The sequence below is a fragment of the Aulonocara stuartgranti genome (genome assembly GCF_965226115.1).
Source record: "Aulonocara stuartgranti genome assembly, chromosome: 16".
In the NCBI taxonomy this organism is placed as follows: domain Eukaryota; kingdom Metazoa; phylum Chordata; class Actinopteri; order Cichliformes; family Cichlidae; genus Aulonocara; species Aulonocara stuartgranti.
In genome coordinates this window covers 23,199,784-23,218,627 of record NC_138952.1, presented here as the reverse complement: position 1 = coordinate 23,218,627, position 18,844 = coordinate 23,199,784, and the positions used below count along the sequence as shown (strand labels likewise).

Below are 18,844 nucleotides of genomic sequence, written 5' to 3'. Positions count from 1 at the left end.
AAAAACAAATCAGAAAAAACACAAACAGATGAAAGTATTAGTATGTGCAGGCAGCATCTCCCAGATCCACACACACTAGTAGAGGCGCAGGAAACTACTGAACAGCATGACACACCACCACCGCAGCCAATGACAGGTCATAACCAAAAGAGGAGAGGCTCCACATCGCCAGGCAAGAAATAACTTAGGTTCTTATATTGACAAAAATCATTACAAGAGCAGGAAAGGTACAGTCAAGGCACAGAAAGGCTCCAGCATTTTGTGATTAGGCTTCCACTGAGAGACCTCAAGCCAGCTGAATGTGACACCCTGAAACTGCAGTGGATTCATAGACAAACTGGAATTAGTCAATCAAGCAGAAAATTGTTGCTGCCACAGCAATGGGTAGAAAGATAGAGAACACACACACACCCAGAAGCAGCTCATGTATTCCCCTTTGAAAGAGAGATTACATTTGAAGGCCAAAATCTACTAAAAATCAGTATAGCTTGATCCAAGCAGTCTGAATAATTGAGCTCCAGCCACAGAAAACACATTTGATTATTTGGGGTGAGTGCGTACCTCGCCTATGGCCTTGACCTTGTTGCCAAGAACTAACATTCCAATGGGGATACCCCTAAGGTTTGGGCAGCTTCTGATGTTGTGACCAGAGGGGCCGGTCTTCACTACCTTATAAAGCCCCGGACCGCCGCCCTGCCCTGCTCTGTTCTGCACCCGAATGGGGGCCTCGTGGGAAGGGCAGCTGCTCACCTCCTTTATGTTCTCCTCCAACTGGCCCCTGACCTCCTGCAAGAGTTAAGAGCATGGATTAGAGTCAGCGCACATCAATAAAATAGGCTGCAAAAATGTTCAAGACCAGCACAGGGCTCAGACTACAAAGCCCAGAAATGTGAAGGTGAAAAGCACTTAGCAGCCTCACAGGGAAATGCTGTAAAAACCATGCAGTTCAGCCCTCTTTACGTGTATTAAGTGCCATCTTTAAGGTCTCAAATAGCATATTTGCTTTTTTTTTTTTTTTTTTTTTTAAAACCAACGGTTCAGTGACAAAACCGATGCAACTCACTTATCCGTTCACTAACTATGAAGCTGCACACAGCAGCCAGCCAGCTGAGCTTGGCACAAAACTGGAAAGGAAGTAAGTGTATCCGTCGTCACAGTAAAATCATACAGCAATTTGCCCCTGATATTAAAAATACACTGTTCAACCACAAAGAATTGACAAACACTCACTTTAGCATTTTAGTAATCCAGTTAAAAACAACCAACAACTTAAATAAAATGCTCTCATTTTCAGTTAAAGGGGGGCATGCTATGGCACACACAGAAACAGGACTAGATATGGCAAGCCTTTCAAACAAGACCTCATGCAACAGTCTGAACATTATTATCTTCATCTCCATGCAACATACAAGCTTTAATACAAACAATTACTATTAATCCTAAATGTGATCACTGCGGAGTCTTCAGTAGCCACCGATATGATGTATTATCACGGTACAGACAACCATGCAAATACAGTTTGACCTCTTATACCTCAAATTCACACTGTGGGACAACTACAAAGTTACAAGGTGTTCGAGGATACAAGAAAAGAAACAGGCGATAGGCTATGGGGCAGTCAAACTATGTTCCCTCCTTCACACAACTCACCTGTGGTGGGAATATAGTTAAGGGGGTCCATGACAAAAAGCCGATATCCCTGACTCCTTGGCTAGCATTAAAGACATTCTGAGCAACAAATTGTAAAACAGTCAAGAAACAGTAGACGACTCAAGAAAGGAGAGAAAAACGGGAAAGGGGAGGTTCTAGTGTATTTTTTTGGAAGAAGAAAAAAAAAAGCTCTTGGCTCTTGTGGATTTTCCAGGATAAGTCAAGTTAGGAAGACAGATTCAGACAGGCCAGTTAGTTGTGGAGCACTGAAATAAGCCAATGAGTGCAGAATTAAAAGCAGTAACAAAACAAAACATACAAAGAAAAAAAAAATGTTGCAGGGGCACTGAAAATTCACTCCCAACACCTTATTGCAATTATGTCCAAATCCATGACCAAATGACTTTAAAAAAAAATGTAAAAATAAAGACATATAGAGAAGAAACTTCCAAAAAAATTCCCCATTTGGATGATGTAGTGTGTCATGCTGTTCAGACAGAGACCAGACATGGAAGCCTCCTAGCACTGCATCCCAATGCAGAGGTACAATTATCCACTCAAACCTTTCACAGGCCAGTGACTGCTTCATGACAGAAAACCACCATCTTTGGATACATTCCCATTTAAAACGGCATCAATTTCTTGAATTATACCCAGTTGAATGACCCATTTGAGTCAGTGGCACTTTTAGGGTGGTTTTTGCGGCATGGAGCAAAATGTGTGGGGGGGAACTCCTTGCCATCACATGCTGCAGTGAGCAACTCTTTATGAACTGTGAGTGAGAAGCGATGAGTAAATGAAGACTCAACAGTGCAGAATAAGCAAAGGCAAACAGCACACAAGTGCTCTTTCACTACATTTTTCCTTGTCTGACCGGCCCTGCATTGGGGTTTACTTTAATGCACTAAACATATACTGCCTCACCACGTGAGCCAAGAGTCCACAGCTAAACACATGATGGTCATGTAACAGTAAACCTTTTGCCTTCAAACGTGAGTTAATGCATGCACACTCCAGCTGCTGTTCCTTTGCACAGTGTGTTAGTCAAAGTTTCATACCGAGATATTCCATGCACAAGAAACACCCCAGCAGGTACACTCTGATAAGATACTCTGATGATTTACCATGCTTCAAGGACAAACCCAGGTAAGTCCTTGAAAAGCCGTTATCATTAAACAACACAGATGAGCTCTTCCCCAAAATAAACAGTGCAGGAGCCTCTAATCGTAAACGGAGACAGGCTACTCAGCAGGCCGCCTTCTACTTACGTCGGCTGGGACCAGTAGGCTCCTGCCCAGGTGCTGGTTAAAAGAGAGGCACCAGGCTTCAGTGTACCCATTCATGTTGGGAACATACTTCTTTACAGTTTCATCATTGAGCCTGAGCCACACACCATCATCATTGTGGATCTAAGGGAAAACAAGCAACAGAGTAGAGCAAAGGCATGCCATCCTGTTACTAGGGAAGTAGGAGGGGAGTGCCCTCATACATACGCACGGCATCTCTGAGGCTGCCCAAAGTAATTAGATAACGCCACGCTCATGGTGAAGCAGGATGCAGGTGAAACATTACATGAATGTTTCCGGTACTAACGACAAAAGATGAGAGCAGATATTGTGCAGGGCTGACAAATACAGTCAATACATGCCACATTACATTGCAGTTATAAAGTGCGTAGTAATTTAAGAATTCATCGTCTCATTTGGATTCATGAGGATGGTGTTCAAGCCGTTTATGGAGCCTCAGAGTGCCTTGCAAGAGCAATAAGCAACATAAAGAGCAACAAATTTATGAAGTAGTAATCATTATTGAAAGAGGTAATTACAAAGAAACTACAGAAATCATGTAAAAAGAGTAAAAAGACTCAAAATTACTTTAATCTAGAAAAAAAACCTCTAGATTTTACAATAATTATGAGTCGGCTCTTATTGATTCAAACAAGAAGAAACACAGAAACAGGACAAAAGTGGACCCTGGTGTTCCACATAGAATACTAGGTCTTCTGCCTGGTCTAAAGTCAATTACCTCGTCAATGAAAGTGATGGTGCCATTGACATGCACTATGCCTATCTGTTCACTCTGCAGGGAGGGGTGACTACGCACACGCAGGCCTGCGCTGTCCTTGGATACAAATTTGCGGACCTGAGAGAAGCAGAGGGGAGATGGAGACCGTGAGCGGCAGGGGTAAAGAACAGAAAGGAGAAAAATAAAGTCAATAAGAGCAGTAGGAAAAGAAAAAGGAGAAAGCAGTTGACAGTGATAGATCGCATGCTTTAATCCAGACAAAGCCCGCTTCCAAGTACAAGCATACACACAGCAAAAGATGACCAATCTTAAGGAGCTTCATTTCATTAGCACCTGTTATGAAGTTTGTTGTGTGTTATCTACACTGATGCATGAAGAAAAAAATCAAAACAAAACTTTTAAAACATGTCCAAAAGGAGTATACACAAGTGATTGAAAAAGGCACACATTGTTGCTTGTTTCCCCCATTATGGATTTCAAAACTCAAAAGGCCACAAAATGATGATGACCCCAACGTGCATAACATCAGGTAGATGCAATTTCTGCATCTGAAGCAATTTCCAGTTCCTACACCATACAAGTACTCGTCAACGTACACAGTCTGTATACATGCACGATAGAACCTAACAACCAGACTCACAGTGCTCAGACTTAATGTTTGTCTTCATCTAGTTAGAGGCATCACAAAAGAAAGGACATCACACCGAAATCTACCGTGGCATTATAAAAGAGTTGGATTTATTTGCTCGTTTACTTTGTGACCAAAATATCTTTGACTGGACTGAGGTTCATTGCTTCCTATGAACCAGCAAATCGTTAGTCAGCAGAGCAAACCAAAGAGGAGGCGCAAACAGCCAAAAGCTACACAGAGGTGATATACAATTCTCAGTATGAACTGAAATGCTAACAAAACAAAAAAAAAAAAACTTTTCAAAAGGTCAAAAAGGATCTCTGTGTTTCTGATGAAACTGATGTCAACATACTGCATAAAGCAGCTGGTTCAATCTGTTAGAATTTGGTGCTGGCAGGAAATCCTGTTGCCATCTCTGTTGAGTTGCATTTGCTGGATGACTGCATGGTAATGTTCAGCATGTTTGTTCATGTTCATGTCCTAGTTGGTCAACTGAAAGAAAAACTCACCTTGCTAGGCTGAGGCTCAGCTTTTGGCTTGACCATCTGAGTCCCAGGTGGTATCATGCCTTTGGGAGGGTCTTTGACTTCTACCTCCAAACCAGCATCTAAATCATTTAAAAAGGATTTACAACTCGACTTTGTAAATTCACAAGAAATTTATTGCCTCCACATAAATTTCATGCTTCTATGGGGAAAGACTTAAGAGAACGCACCAGCTTTTTGAACGCGCGTTTAGACTGAATTACCTATTTCAATGCCATCGATGGTGACGTGGATCGTATAGAGGCCGACTGCTCCTGGAGTCCAATTGGCACTGTAGGTGCCATCAGTGTTGGCACGGATGAGCATATTCTCGCTGGGTCTGTGTGGGCAATGAACAATAAGTAGACTGCGTCTCCTAGGAAAGTCTGTTCTTTTTTCTGCACCGTCTTACCTCTTTGGGGTGGGGGAAGCAAAGCGCAGCTCTTCAAAGGAGTAGTTTTCATATGCCTAAAACAGACACAGATGTAACGTAAGAGCAACAGCAAATACACTAGTTTCCCCCCCACTTTTTTTTTTTTTTTAAGTCAAGTCACATTCCCCATCTATGATACAAACTCATGATGGGTTCAACAATTTGCCTTTTACCCCTCTTTACACTTAGTGTAACTGCTGTTTGGTTAATTGAAAGACCGGCACCAATCAGATATTCATTAATGGATTACACTACAACAACTGAAAGAAAAAGTAGCACACTGTAATTTTAATTCAGCTTCTGTAGTTGTCCGTGAGCTTGACTTTAGCTTTCTTCAAAGTGACATAGTTGGGCTACTGATACAGGCTTTCCATTTAAGTACATCATAAGCTGGAGAGCATGAACACCAGCCTTGTGACTAGCCTCTGATTGATGGCAAAGGAGCACTTTTTTCCATTACTACCATGCAACAAAAATGCACAACCGGCTTTTTGAATGTTTTATATAACAAACTAAAAGGCTGTCACTCCCAAGGTAAGCCATTCATTTTTGACTTTTTTTTTTTTTATCCTCTTCAGATACACAGAAGCCGTCCTTCAGTAAAAGTCTGTCAATGCTACTCTAATCTGAACCACTTGGTGGAAGAATTTCTAAGCCCTGTAACACCCTTCTCTCATTATCATACACAGTAAATGGATTAGAATAACATGGAGCTTTTACAGTCTTCAAGCTACAGGCCATACGCATCCATTTATACACATTTATGTGGAACATTTTTTTTTTCAGCTTACATCTGTACTCACTGGCAGGTGTATTCAGATTTTTTTTTTAAATTTCCCAGTATATTGTTATTATCTTCTTTAGCCATTTCTAACGAAGCTCTGTTTTTAAAATAATTATTATTTAATGTTACCAAATGTTAAATGTTGTATTTCAGAATCTAACCACCCAGCTCCAACCTGAGCTACAGAATCTGCAACAGGCTAATATACACAGGTGAGGTAGCGAGTGGCGCCCCAGTTACACGATGCTGACCTTCATCATGGTAATAGCAATGTACCGAGCCTCTTTCACAATCATGGGCTCATAGGTGGCTTCCAACTTGGGCACTGGCAAACCTCCAAAGGTTAGGTCGGGTCCAGAGGAAGAAGGGGAACAGCTTCCAGGTAGTCGCTGCAACTTCTTCACATTTTCTGGTTGCACTGACTTTTTCTGTGAAACAGGTACGGCCTTCACCTCCACCTACAAACAAAACAAACACGGTGACCGACAAATTCAGTAAACTACTTTTGTAGGTTTGGCACTTGAGACAGAATTACATAATTGTTTCTTTTTTTCTTTTAAGAGAGTTTTCCTGACCTTCATGTTAGGAACATGCACCACATCCCCATACTGGTCTTTGGTCTGAACCACCACAGTGGTTGGCCACCCACAGCGTATATCATCTTTGTTCAGAATCAGGGATGTCTTCTGAGGATCTGCGTAAGAGTCTGGCTGTAGCCATCTGCATTGGTCAAACAAAGAGGGAACGAATATGTAGTAACAGCCCAAGTATTATTTATCTCAAAGAATTGAAATTCAATATGAATAATTTTCTTCTGAGGTAATTTTCATTCAATTTGAATTTTGCTTTCTCATCCAAGGATGGAAGCATACCTAGCCAGACGTCCCCCACTTGAATTCTGCACACAGGTGATGAAGTCCTCAAGGAAGGAGTGCTCATTGGTTTGGATGTGCAAGGGTAGATTCCCCTCAAGGGCCTCCAGGATGGTGGGAGAGTGAGACAAGGCCAGACCCTTCCCAAGGATCCCTGAGTGGGCCTTACACACCTGAGTGGCAACAAAGTTTCGAAAGTTAAGTGCTTAGTAGAGATAGCTTCTTCTTTTTTCTTTTTCTTTTTTTTAACTTAAATAAATTATCAGGGAAGGTTTAACTTAAAAGACAATATACCTGAAGAGAGGCTTCCTCAAGAATCTCAAGATCTTCCTCCAACTCATTGCCTACAAAAAATTAAATCATGATTATACGAGTTATGCAAAAGGCTGCCTCAAATGCACCGATTTTACTTTTTTCTGTACCTATAGGAAGGGCCAAGTCTTTCTTCATTAGAGCCGCAGCACACACACTACCCAGGTAGGCCAACTCCTTCTCCAGTTGGATAATACCCTGAAATTTACAAAACATCTGTCAGAAAGGTATTTATTACTTTTTTACAGAGGACATACAAAGTGCTGTAAAACTACAGGCTCAGGGTGGGTGGCACAATTCACTGAAGAGCATCTGTACCTCATCAGGACCGGGGTTGAATTCATATCCCACAGCCACACACTTAAAGCCGTAGAAGCAGGCTTTCTCATCTTTCACATAATCTGAGGCTGTTTCAAGTGAAAAGAGCACTTCATTTCCTGGAACCAGATAGAGCAGAAATACACAGTAATGCATCTAACACGAGACAGTTAGGCAGAGCTCTGTAAAAACAATAATTTGTAAACTAATGGCTGCCTGCTGCGGCAGGTGGCTCAGTGAAGCATCATTAAGTAGAATAAAGTACACAAAGGATGCCAACAATTATCATCAACGAGCTGCAGCTGGCTTCATGAACATATGTTGGATTAAGAATGTTGTCACTACTCAATCAGAGCTCATACTTAAGTATACAACAGATTTCATTAAAATGCTGCTAGCTCTCTCACAGTAAACAAAGAATACTGGTCCTCCTACAGAATATGCATTGTCTCTGCCTCTGTGGACGCCGTGGTATACAAGTTTTTTTTAGGTGTCTTCCAGCCTGGAGTTCCCTTCTGTCGAAAGTAACGCACGATCCAGGGCAACATTTCACTCCGCTGCCTTGAGGAAGTTCATTAACCACTAAAGACTTATGGCAGAAATATAATAATCCTGCAAAGAATAATACCACTGTAGCGCAGAGGCTGATACACCACATGAGCTTTGAACAAAGGTCACTGGCGATGAAATATTATGCCAGTCATAAAGGACAGATGCATAACTTTTGTTACTAATTCAATAATGTTCATAACTGATTGCTTTAGTTTTGTTAAATGAAAAAAAATATTGGTCATATACAATCTGACCAGTTTAAATTTTTTTACATCATTCATCAGCCAAACTTGCTTTAAATACGTTAAAATGAAATAAGATTAGAAAACAAAAGCTGTCAAAGGTTGTGTCTACCAAAAGGTACTAATAATTGTAATATAAATAATAACACTATTTATATGTTATATAAACATCTGTGCCTATTGTACATTTCTGTATTACACCCTAAGGTTAACCAAAATGCGGTGGTCATTAGTTTAGTTCAGAGTTTCCCATTGACTCCACTAGTGTATATTGGCTTTTCTAAGCCTCTTGGTTTAGAAACATTGGAGTTTATTGGGATTCAATAACACTGTTGTAGCTTATTGTCCAATAAATGTTAACTTGCTATCCTGCTGTTTTGTTGGGGTTGGTCAGCTTGTTTGTTTTCACCTGGCAGCACGAGGACAGTGGTTGGCCAGCCTGTTGAGCCTGAGAACTTTTTGAGCTCAGTCCAGGTGTTGATGGTGTCGTGGATCAAGGGTTTGGCACTTAGGTTAGACAAGTGGAGTGTTCGGCTTGGGATTAGCAGACGCAGGACATCCTCTGGTTGTGCAGTGCCACACTGTGGATCAAACTCAATCGTGGTCCAGCGGACGCAGTCCGGGAATGATACCTGAAGCATGGTGCAACACAAGGGAAATCAGTTGCAACTTAAAATTCTAGAATTTTCTCTTAACACATTTTAAAACCAGTAAGCATGGCAAGAGATGCCTTACCCTGTACTGAGTGACCCCAGCTTGTTTGTAAGGGTGGTCACTCTCAATTACTGCATAATGGTTAGAGGTGGTACAAGCGGAGAGGCCCTGTTCAGGCTGGTTGCCAGTAGTGCTGTCTGTGGATTGGTTTGGGTTAAAGGTGGGTGGGGCGTATTTTTGGTTCAGGGCAGAGACAGCGGGTAGCAGCTCTTGAACCAAACCAAACACCTCAACAGCAGCCTGGATGTGAAAGAACAAGCAGTTAGCCGCAGTGCTACACCAGAGAGAAATGTGGTATTTTAAGAAGACAGGTAAACCATCTGAGTGTGAACTAATACCTTTGGTACAGATGCAGCCACGGGGCCTATGTAGGCCAGGATGAGGGGCAGGAGCATAGAGAACAGGCTAGAAGAGCTTAAAAGCTCAGGAATATCATCCACTGGAGACAAGAAAGGACAAAATGAAGAAAGGCCGAAATACAAGCAACCAATGTTTTTGTAATAGCTGTGTAAAATTTGCTATGCTTACCATCAACAGCAAATGCCCTGTGAAGGAGATCCTTTGCAGCTCTAACCACAGCACTGACCACAGACAGAGCTCTGCTACAGTTTTTGTCTTCCTCATTGGCTTTGCTCAGCAGCTGAGACTGGAGGTCCCCATCATACTCACTCCTTCAACAATGAGACACTTAAGTCAGAAAAAAAACAAACAACTTTTGATACAAGCAATTACAAGATGCTAGCTTTATGCATACCTGTAATAGAGAATCTGTGGGATCTGTCCTCTGGTCTGGTTGGTCCCATTGCTACTCAAGCTGCAGGTACTGAAGGTGAAGGACACACCATCGGAGCACTGCACTGTGGTCATCCCTCCGTCCCCATTAGCCGTCCGGCTACCGTAGTTCCGTAATCGCACTGCATACTTCACCCCCTCCTGCAACACGGTAAATTTATTAAATAAATATTTGCCTTTTAACTATAGACTGTATATAAAAATCTGTACTGTCATTTTAAATTCTTGAGTTTGGCATTTTGCATGTTGACACCTCTTTATCTCTCTTTTTTTGAGCATATAGTGCCAATTCATCAGCTAGCTTGGCAAGCTAAAGGCCTTCTTTAGAGTATATGGGCGTATCACGCTAATGTTTCAAATACAATTAGCTGCACCACAAGCCATATTATCTGTCAGATATCTGCCTTAAAAACACTCATGAAGGCACTAACGACAGAAGCACAGCTGAGAGGTCTAGTTTAATGACTTAGCCTCGGAGACATTACATTATCTTAAAGCTAACCATAAGTTAAACAGATCAATATATATTAAAAAAAATTCACCCCCTACAGAGCAGTCACAAAGAGGAAATTTGTTATTAGGGCCAAACACATTTATGTACCAGGTCGTATACTGCTTATGTACCTTAAGTGGCACAGCCTTATCCAAGCGAATTTCAGCAATATCACTAGGGGAATCGTCAGTGCTGTATGTGCCCTTCACCAGCTCCAGAGATGTCCACCTGTGAGAATGCGCAGAGTCCCCTGGGTGCTCTGTCTGCGCCTGAAGGTCAAGGGAACAAAGAGATTCACAAGAATAAATAATTCAACTGACTGGAAACTAGTTCAGCAGCACCACAAAACAAATAAAAAAGCAAAAAACCTTCAGTCACTTACATCATCAGCCAGCACCTCTAGCTCATACTCATGGATGCCCCCTCCTCCATATACGCAGACACCCACAAGCACAACGCCTGGCTTATCCACTGTCAGACAGATGGCATCCGGCGAGCCATTGCCTGTGTTCCAACTGCGGCCCTGGCTTGTTTTAGTGAAGCGGTTCGGAGATGCTTTCACTGAGTGGAGCGAGTTCAGCCCATCAACCTAATAAAGGATGAAATACTAAGAAATATAGCCAAACACACGTGACGACGAAGATAAATAGAAAGACACTAAATGGGTTTTTTTTTTAAATATATAAAAAAAAAAAAAAAAAAAATCACAATCCATAATTTTAGGTAGCAATACTCGTAATAAAGTGTAAAATGACCAAAACCCTCCAAATGTCCAGAGTTCAAGCAAACACTGTAAATGATGGATGGAAAAGGTAAATAATTCAAAGGTTGCTAAAACATACAAAAGGCATTCACAGAAAAGAATAAATGAAAGTGAAATAAAACCATTTCATGCTTGGTATGCATTAGTAACTACTATTTATATCAGCCTGTGACTGCTGAGAACCAGACACAGCTGCAGAGGGACCTATCCAGGTACTCTGGAGAGAAAGTAGTTTCCGTGACAACAGACTTGGGGGGAGAGGGTTAAAAAAAAAAAAGTAGTTGTTGAGGGCAGTTGTCAAGTAACGTTACTATGGCAACGGGAGCTAAAGAGTCATGACTGCAGTACATGAGTATAAAAAGAGTGTGATGATAATTAAATGTAGAGTGTGAACGATGGAGGCCAACAGATGTCTGCCACTCATACCTAATGACTCGGCATGCTGTATAGACAATACAGAAAAGCTCTGAGCTCTGTTTTTTTTTTAAAGCTGCAGTAAGGACATAGTGTGTCACTGAGAGAAATTACTTCAACAACAATAGAGCCTTGAGAATATGAAGAATATGGCACAAGACAGGACAAAAGAAAAAGAATGAGAAAATGCACGAGTGACAGATTTCTTTTCAAACGTTGGCTGAACTGTAGTGACTGGGATGCAAATCAAATCCCTTTGAAAACTACAAATCAATGTGATCAAAAAGGTTGCTTTGTCAAAGCCCAGAACAATAAGCATGTACAGATGAAATTTCTGGTAATGCGAGTGGGGCTTTGCAAGCGCACACAAGGACCATAGCTTAAAGCCAAAACAGTAGCCCCACATACAGGCGTACTGTGGGAGCATAGGTCAATGGCTACTAGAGCACATTAAGTTACCTCAGAGCCCAGGGCAGAGGCGGTGAGCTCAGAAACGATGGAGGCCAGCAGGCCACAGGTGTTGGAGACCAAATGTGGTGAGAACAGTTCAACCTCCCTCCTCAAACTCTTCCTCACAGGCAGCACCACAATCACCAGCATCTTCTCTAGTACTTCCCGGAAACTGGTCATGCCCATTAGGTTCTCCTCCGTCTAAAAGGTGGAAGCAATATTACTAACTTAATATGATTGTTTTGATTTCTTTTATAGGCCATCTAGGTATTTGGATGAGAATGTGATAGTGATCAAATGGAGTTATCTCAACATGTCCACTGACTGTATCGATAAACAACTAAACATTAACGCAGTGCCAACTCACATGGCTGAGCTTCTCCATATGGGCCACCAGCAGGGGGAAGCGGTGAGCAAGGGCCGAGTCATTCTCTGTGCTTACTTGTTTGACCAGTGAACGCAGCAGCACCTCCCCATCATAAGCAATGGGCAGGATGGAGGTCAGCTTGACCGATGTGTTACACAGAGCTGACATTACGGCTGCCAGGAGACGGCTGCTGGATGTACGGAAATTAGCCTCAGCGATATCCTGAAATACAGCAAAAATAATGGTGAGGGTCAGTTTTTCCCCCCTCTTTAAGCCTTCATCTGAAATTATCTGAACATTGTTAGGTAGAAAAAGGGTTTGAATAATGAAAGTACAGTAAAATGTCATCTAAAACTAAAAGATTTTTTTTAATGTGTCAACAAGCTGTATGAAATCATCATACTTGGTCCAGGCAGTTGAGCAGATCACACAGGCAGGCCCACTGCAGAGCCGGGGTTGGATAGAAGGAGTGGAAGCAGGCGGTGAAAGTGTTGTGGCACTCCTGCAGCACAGCTTCCAGCAAAGTAAGAGGCTGAGACAAGTAGCCTTGTGGGTCATTGTCCAGCTTGGTCAGGCAGTTGTCCATGCCTTCTGACAGGATCTTCTTCAGCAGACTGCGTGTCTTTCCTACGCACTCTGCCAGCTTGCTTGACTCCTCCACCACAGCCTTGGTGCTGGCTAGAAATCAAACACGGGAAAAGAAGAGATGTAATCAGAAGACACAGTTTAACTAAAATGCACTTTTTAAGAAACAAAAACATCACAATCACTGATTGTCTTCTAACTTTTTAATTGTTTTATAAATATAAATCTATGTACATACTATATATCATTTGTTTAATGTATAGTAACAGTTTGAATAAGACTCTTTTGTTGTTGCAAAGAAAGACTTTGACGTCGTCCATCTATCAGTCATCATGCTGTCAGTGATAAAGTGCTTTGTGTTCCTACCTGCAATGGGAAAAATCTCACAGATGTAGACCCTGAGCAGGCGAAGGCAGCATGTGCCAACAAAGCGCAGTCTCTCAAGGTCGAGCAGGGTGGCGGTGTACTGGAAACCCTTCAGCCCTCGCAGTTCCTCCACACCCAAAACCAAGGTGGTCCAGCTCCAGTGAAGGATACTCAGCAAAGACTCAAAACACTCCTACAACGAGATGACACAGCGTTGTTCAATTTTTTTTTTTTTAAGTGACCTGTTACATAACTTGCAGAGAGACACTTGGACAGTACTCACCACTGAGACTGTACGAGCAAATGAGCGTTTAAGGATATGGACTGGTTCACTGGTTTGCTGTTTGCCTTTAGATGCATTGCCATCATTTGAAGGAAGCCTAACGTTAAAATATGAAAAGAGAATAAAGCTTATTTATTGGACAGGCACCAAAAAATAAAACAAACCCCCCAAAAAACATGCACCACTTTTAACAAAATGAGAGTACTTGCCTGTAAAGCAGCTGAGGTATCTGACCTGCATTGACATCTGTGCCATTGTTTGACTTCTTTGAGCTTTTGAACTGAAAGACAACACTAAATGGGAGGAAAAACACAAATCATGACACATGAAAAATCAACATGTGCAATGTAAAAGAATGTAACATATAGAAAAATAAACCATCAGCTCTACTGATTTATCACGGTGACTGTAAATCAGTTTTACCCATCATCAGTGGTGATGGTAGCCTGCCCATGGGAGCCGCAGTCACTGCTGGGACCAGACACTCGGGCCCACGCCACATACCACCAGCCAAGCTGCAGCAGCACCGGCTCATCAAACATCATTGCATATTTCTCCCTAAAAATAAGATCACCATCAGTTAAAGCCATTTAAAATGATTCTGCAACATTTTCTTTACTGAAATGGCCACAAAACTAAGTGCTAAAACCACTTTCAAAAAATACAAATACATTAACTATACCTGGCAGCACAGTCATAAGCCAGTACATCAGTCTCAGCCAGCAGATCACCGTCTGTCTCATGGTCACCACCATCGGGGCCAAGCTCAAACAGCTGCACAACAACAGAAACTGATTAATATATTATATAAATTTAAAAAAAAGAAAAATACTGCCCGTACTAACCCATAGACCCCTATAAGATACACCTATGGTAGTAATTTCAAAATCCTACATAACCTTGTTTTGACTTATGGTTTTCAAAAACTTGCACATCCATGCAATTAAAGCATTTTTTTGTAAAAATATTTCAAGGGACTGCACACCTTGATTTTGGCAGTGTACTCCCCTCGTCCCCCGAACAGGCCCAGCCCACCCAGCAGGATGTCTGCGTCGGCACAGAAACGGATGGCCTCCACAGAGTGGGCCGAGTAACCCCAACCACCACCGTGACCTGCAACATCGCATAAGGGAACAGTCAGGTTATGAAGGTCACAAAGATGATCACTTACTTTCCATGGCATTTTTTCTCACTGAATGATACAGATTAAGCAGCTGCCTAGTTTGATATATTGATGAGATCAACATCAATATATCAAACTAGGCAGCTGCTTAATCCCTTCAATCAGTCAGTGCAAGTCCTGTCTCTTTCAGTCATTACTTATGAACAAGAACTAACTCTCAAAGCGGTTCACAACACTGTAGTCCTCCTTAGAGTAGACCTTCATCACGGCCTGGGTTTCTTCCTCAGCGCTGGCTACACCCATTTTCAGTTCCTGCATGGCAGCCAGTGTATCCAAGCAACCTAAGTGGAAGAAACAGCATAGTTCATCTTACTAACAAATGACAATCAACAGAAGTGGTCATAGCATTCTTGCAATCACATCATTTGTTTGACTGAGGTCAAATCAGTTTTCTCTTGAACTGATTAAAAGGTGATACTACAGTCTCCCATGAAAAACTTACAATAAGAGTTCACTCATAAAAAGAAGGAAAACCAAAAAGCCAGAAAAACAACTTAACATCCTACAGTTATATACAGAATAACATTTCTATAAAAGCATAAAATTAAGTCCAACTTGTTAACAACCAGTCTATCACATTGGATAATATTGAATGAACAGCAGCTAAAACTTGAAACACCCGGGAGCTACATAGACTAAGCTAAAGCCCCATCAGAGAAGTTAAGTCAATGATTTAATAAAAGGTAATTACAAAAAGATCATAAGGCCCATAAGCAATTTGACACTGTAAATGCCTAGTGTAAAGGATTACCAAGGATGTGTAGGGCTCCATGAGAGCGAGTGGTGGTTGCTTGTGATCCTGACGGTAATGCAAGCTCTGGACTAAGGATGCTACAGCGAGCCTGCAGATCTGTTGCAGAGGGCATCCTGGCATCAGCTATCACTGCATTGTAACACCACATCTCTCTGGTGGCTGGCAAGAACCTAGAAGCAGGAGGAAATAATGACAGGGATTAAACATGCAAGGAATTAGAAATATTTCTGGACTAATGAAAGTGCAGCAAAGAGTTGAGATGAAATCCAGCTTATCCCTTGGTTAACATAAGCATAGACCTCACACTGACCTCCATATAACATCATACACTGGGTCCAGACAGAGGCCAAATCCTTGCAGGTCCTCCTGCTCAGAGTCATTGAAGGTTCTGCAGCTTCCATCCATTTTGTTGATAAGCAAGCATTTAAATGGTGGTGGCTCAGACACAGAGGAGGGCACGAGGCCAATGATGTGTTTGCTGGCAAAGATCTCTGAAGTAGCTAGGACATGGGAGTTGATAAGAGCCTCATCGATTCGCAAGAATGTCTGGTCCCCACTGGCTCCGATCCATGTAGCTTTTCGTCCATATTTGGCACCGATATTGGGCATGGGAGACGGCTTGGCATTCCAGTAGGGCATGTCCAGGATCGGCCGACCAAGCTGCCCTTTCTGGAAAAGCAAGGAGAGTGTTAAGTTTCAGAAACAAAGTGCAAAAGAAATCTGCAGCACTTGCAAAAGCAATCGTGACCGATTAAAACAAAGGTTACATTTGTTACATTTAAAAGATTACTTTTGCATTACGGTAGAATTGCAATAGATTCTGTTTACTCACCGAGAAGCTGCCAAATGTGAAGACCTGCCCATCCACGAGGAGAATAGCTGTGTGGTTACTGCCTGCTGTCACCTGCACACTCGGACCAGGAAGAGCCTGCACCAGAGTTGGAGAGCCCCTAAGCAGGGAAAAAATTAAATGAATTTGTGTGTCCACAAAACTGCAGTTAATGTATGATTGTAATGTAGTTTTCCCTCTTAATACCCATGACATTTGTCTGTTCTGCTATAATTATTTAATGTTTAAATAATACTAGAATATACAGGGATAATTACAGAAACTATTCTACGGCTAACAAATAATTACTTTTACTTGAACATACATCTATCACATTAAAGAAAAAACAAGGTCATCTGACAAGAATACCTGGAGTTGACATCCCCATGTCCGAGCTGCCCGTGCTGACCATACCCAAATGTGTAGACATCTCCATTCTCCATAAGCACCACTGTAAACCAACATGGCGATTACTGTACTCTTACTAGTTGCTTTAAACAACTTCTATAATTATCAAGGTAAATCTAACCGAGTGATTGTTATGAGGGAAAAGCACCCACCTGAGTGGTGAAAACCACAGCTGACCTGAACTGCTCGCAGTTCACAGTCAAATCTCACAGCCCCCGGGGGGTAGGTTGTAATTTTGCTAGCATCCTTCTCCCCACGCTCACTGCTACCATCTATAAGGCAAACACTGAAGTCAGCACATTTGAGCACAGAACAGAGAGTGAAGTTTAGTAGCAGCTTTAGACCGCTGAGGTGGAAGCCGCTGCACAATCCTCGAAAAAACAGAGCTGGAGGGAAAAGAGGTCTTAAAAAAAAAAACGAAAGGAGAAAGGGGGGAGAAAAGGGAAAAAAGAAAAAAAAAAAAAAAACGATAGCAAGGAGTGACACACCGTCATAACAAAGGCTTTTGATAACCAGTTCTGTTATAGCTTACCAACAGTTTTGAAAAAGAATTGAGGGTTTTTTTGTCTCTTATGAGTTAACAGGAAGTCTGGTTTACCCTGAGCCCTGCAGGAGGTCACAGCTGTGGTGTGTGAGAGGAGGAGGTTGGGATAGAGGAGTGCCATGCATTACAGTGAGTACAGTGACTGAGAATATATTCAGGATTCTTGTTTTTTTGGACCAAAATAAATATTGACTGGCTCATGGTGCCAAAATTAGAGGGGTTAAGAAATTAGTTCATTGTCACTACACTTAATATTAGAGAATAAAAAGAGTGCTCCTAAAATGACATCTTAAGCACATGAAAGCAGTTTTGGAGGTCAAAACCAGGCACTGCCATAATGCCTGTGAAAACCATGAAGAAAAATGCTTATTAGATGCAACCTAAATGACCTACACTTACAAATGCACATCAAACATCAAAGCAAAACAGACTAATAAACCACTCAGTGATTAGTGCCAGTGGGACAAGTTATGCTTCTTATGTCTTTAGATGGCACATATCATTAGTTTTTTGCTTTACATCTGCACACAAAGTGATATATTTGACATTTTTGTAGCCAAATGACATTTTTCTTAATAAAAAAAAAAAAAAAAAAAAAGGGGGGGGTTCAACAGGTATTTAACAGTCACATTATATTATGTTCTCTGTCCTCCAGGATTATGCTGGTTAGACGAGGGGGGGGGGGAAGAAGCAAGGATCCATCTTCATATCCAGCAGTTGTTTTTCCAAAGGAAAGTGATGTTTTATTCCAAAAAAAAAAAAAAAAAAGTTTAAAAACCCACAAAAAACCCCTACAAATATATGGCCATATTCGACTTATTTGATTAATGTCTTAACAATTTCAACACTTGAGTGTCCAAACAATGAGTGTCCAAACAAAGCTTAATGTTAAGATGACACATCTAAGCCATTTCCACGAAATGTTTCACATTTAAAATGTGTCAGACTTGTCAACTGTCAAAGCTTACTCTCCCCAGTGTCTCTGCTTGTAATGCAGTAGCTTTATCTATTTGCTATGGGGGTGACGGTAAATCCAGTTAGGCAATGACATAGCTTTCTACCTTCGTCTTACTAACTGCATCGTACTCCGTGGATGAAAACTTTGAGACCTGGTGAAGATACAAGAGTCCTGCCTTCAAAGAGTGAGAGGAGGTGGGCGGGACAGCCAGATTGGGAGATAAGTCAAAGGGGTGTCTCTGCACCCGTTGAGTTAGTGAAGACCGTAGTACCTTTGTGCTTGTCCCGTTTATGCCTTAGTGCCTGAAGGGGTCTTATTCTGGCTAGGGCCTGCTCACGCTGGTTCATAAAAATGGGACCGGGGAAAACAAGGGGGCCTGGGGGAGAAAGAAACTTTCACATGCATGCACAATGCTCACAAATGGGAAACAACACATGATAATACTACACCACAACCATACACATATGCTAGAAAATGTAAAAATTAAATAAATAAATAAAACTAGAGACACAAGCAAGGGGGAAGTCACCAAGGCACGACACCCAAGCTCACAACAGCACCTGTAAGTACCGGTAACCTGAAACTTGATTATTTATTT

At 41.7% G+C, this 18,844-nt stretch overlaps 1 protein-coding gene across 13 annotated transcripts in view; it reads right to left on the bottom strand.

Annotated features, from left to right (window-relative positions):
• Positions 1-18,844, bottom strand: part of mycbp2 (MYC binding protein 2) — a 64,063-nt gene that overhangs the window by 22,449 nt on the left and 22,770 nt on the right. For 6 of the 13 annotated variants that reach the window (XM_082508274.1, XM_082508279.1, XM_082508284.1 and 3 more), the window contains exons 18-52: positions 18,518-18,622; positions 16,897-17,016; positions 16,706-16,787; positions 16,340-16,457; positions 15,818-16,176; positions 15,505-15,677; positions 14,909-15,034; positions 14,556-14,683; positions 14,253-14,344; positions 13,994-14,128; positions 13,780-13,863; positions 13,571-13,667; positions 13,288-13,480; positions 12,740-13,014; positions 12,337-12,558; positions 11,979-12,170; positions 10,725-10,931; positions 10,474-10,611; positions 9,812-9,990; positions 9,586-9,728; positions 9,396-9,496; positions 9,079-9,297; positions 8,753-8,975; positions 7,550-7,668; positions 7,342-7,429; positions 7,214-7,263; positions 6,920-7,092; positions 6,623-6,767; positions 6,299-6,505; positions 5,243-5,298; positions 5,055-5,170; positions 4,816-4,913; positions 3,676-3,792; positions 2,919-3,059; positions 562-786 (exon numbers count right to left, since the gene is read on the bottom strand). In XM_082508274.1, the coding sequence (XP_082364400.1) occupies positions 562-786; positions 2,919-3,059; positions 3,676-3,792; positions 4,816-4,913; positions 5,055-5,170; positions 5,243-5,298; positions 6,299-6,505; positions 6,623-6,767; positions 6,920-7,092; positions 7,214-7,263; positions 7,342-7,429; positions 7,550-7,668; positions 8,753-8,975; positions 9,079-9,297; positions 9,396-9,496; positions 9,586-9,728; positions 9,812-9,990; positions 10,474-10,611; positions 10,725-10,931; positions 11,979-12,170; positions 12,337-12,558; positions 12,740-13,014; positions 13,288-13,480; positions 13,571-13,667; positions 13,780-13,863; positions 13,994-14,128; positions 14,253-14,344; positions 14,556-14,683; positions 14,909-15,034; positions 15,505-15,677; positions 15,818-16,176; positions 16,340-16,457; positions 16,706-16,787; positions 16,897-17,016; positions 18,518-18,622 (5,246 nt within the window). The remainder of the gene's footprint in view (positions 1-561; positions 787-2,918; positions 3,060-3,675; positions 3,793-4,815; positions 4,914-5,054; positions 5,171-5,242; positions 5,299-6,298; positions 6,506-6,622; positions 6,768-6,919; positions 7,093-7,213; positions 7,264-7,341; positions 7,430-7,549; positions 7,669-8,752; positions 8,976-9,078; positions 9,298-9,395; positions 9,497-9,585; positions 9,729-9,811; positions 9,991-10,473; positions 10,612-10,724; positions 10,932-11,978; positions 12,171-12,336; positions 12,559-12,739; positions 13,015-13,287; positions 13,481-13,570; positions 13,668-13,779; positions 13,864-13,993; positions 14,129-14,252; positions 14,345-14,555; positions 14,684-14,908; positions 15,035-15,504; positions 15,678-15,817; positions 16,177-16,339; positions 16,458-16,705; positions 16,788-16,896; positions 17,017-18,517; positions 18,623-18,844) is intronic. The other 7 variants (XM_082508286.1, XM_082508277.1, XM_082508282.1 and 4 more) reach the window with 5 other exon arrangements.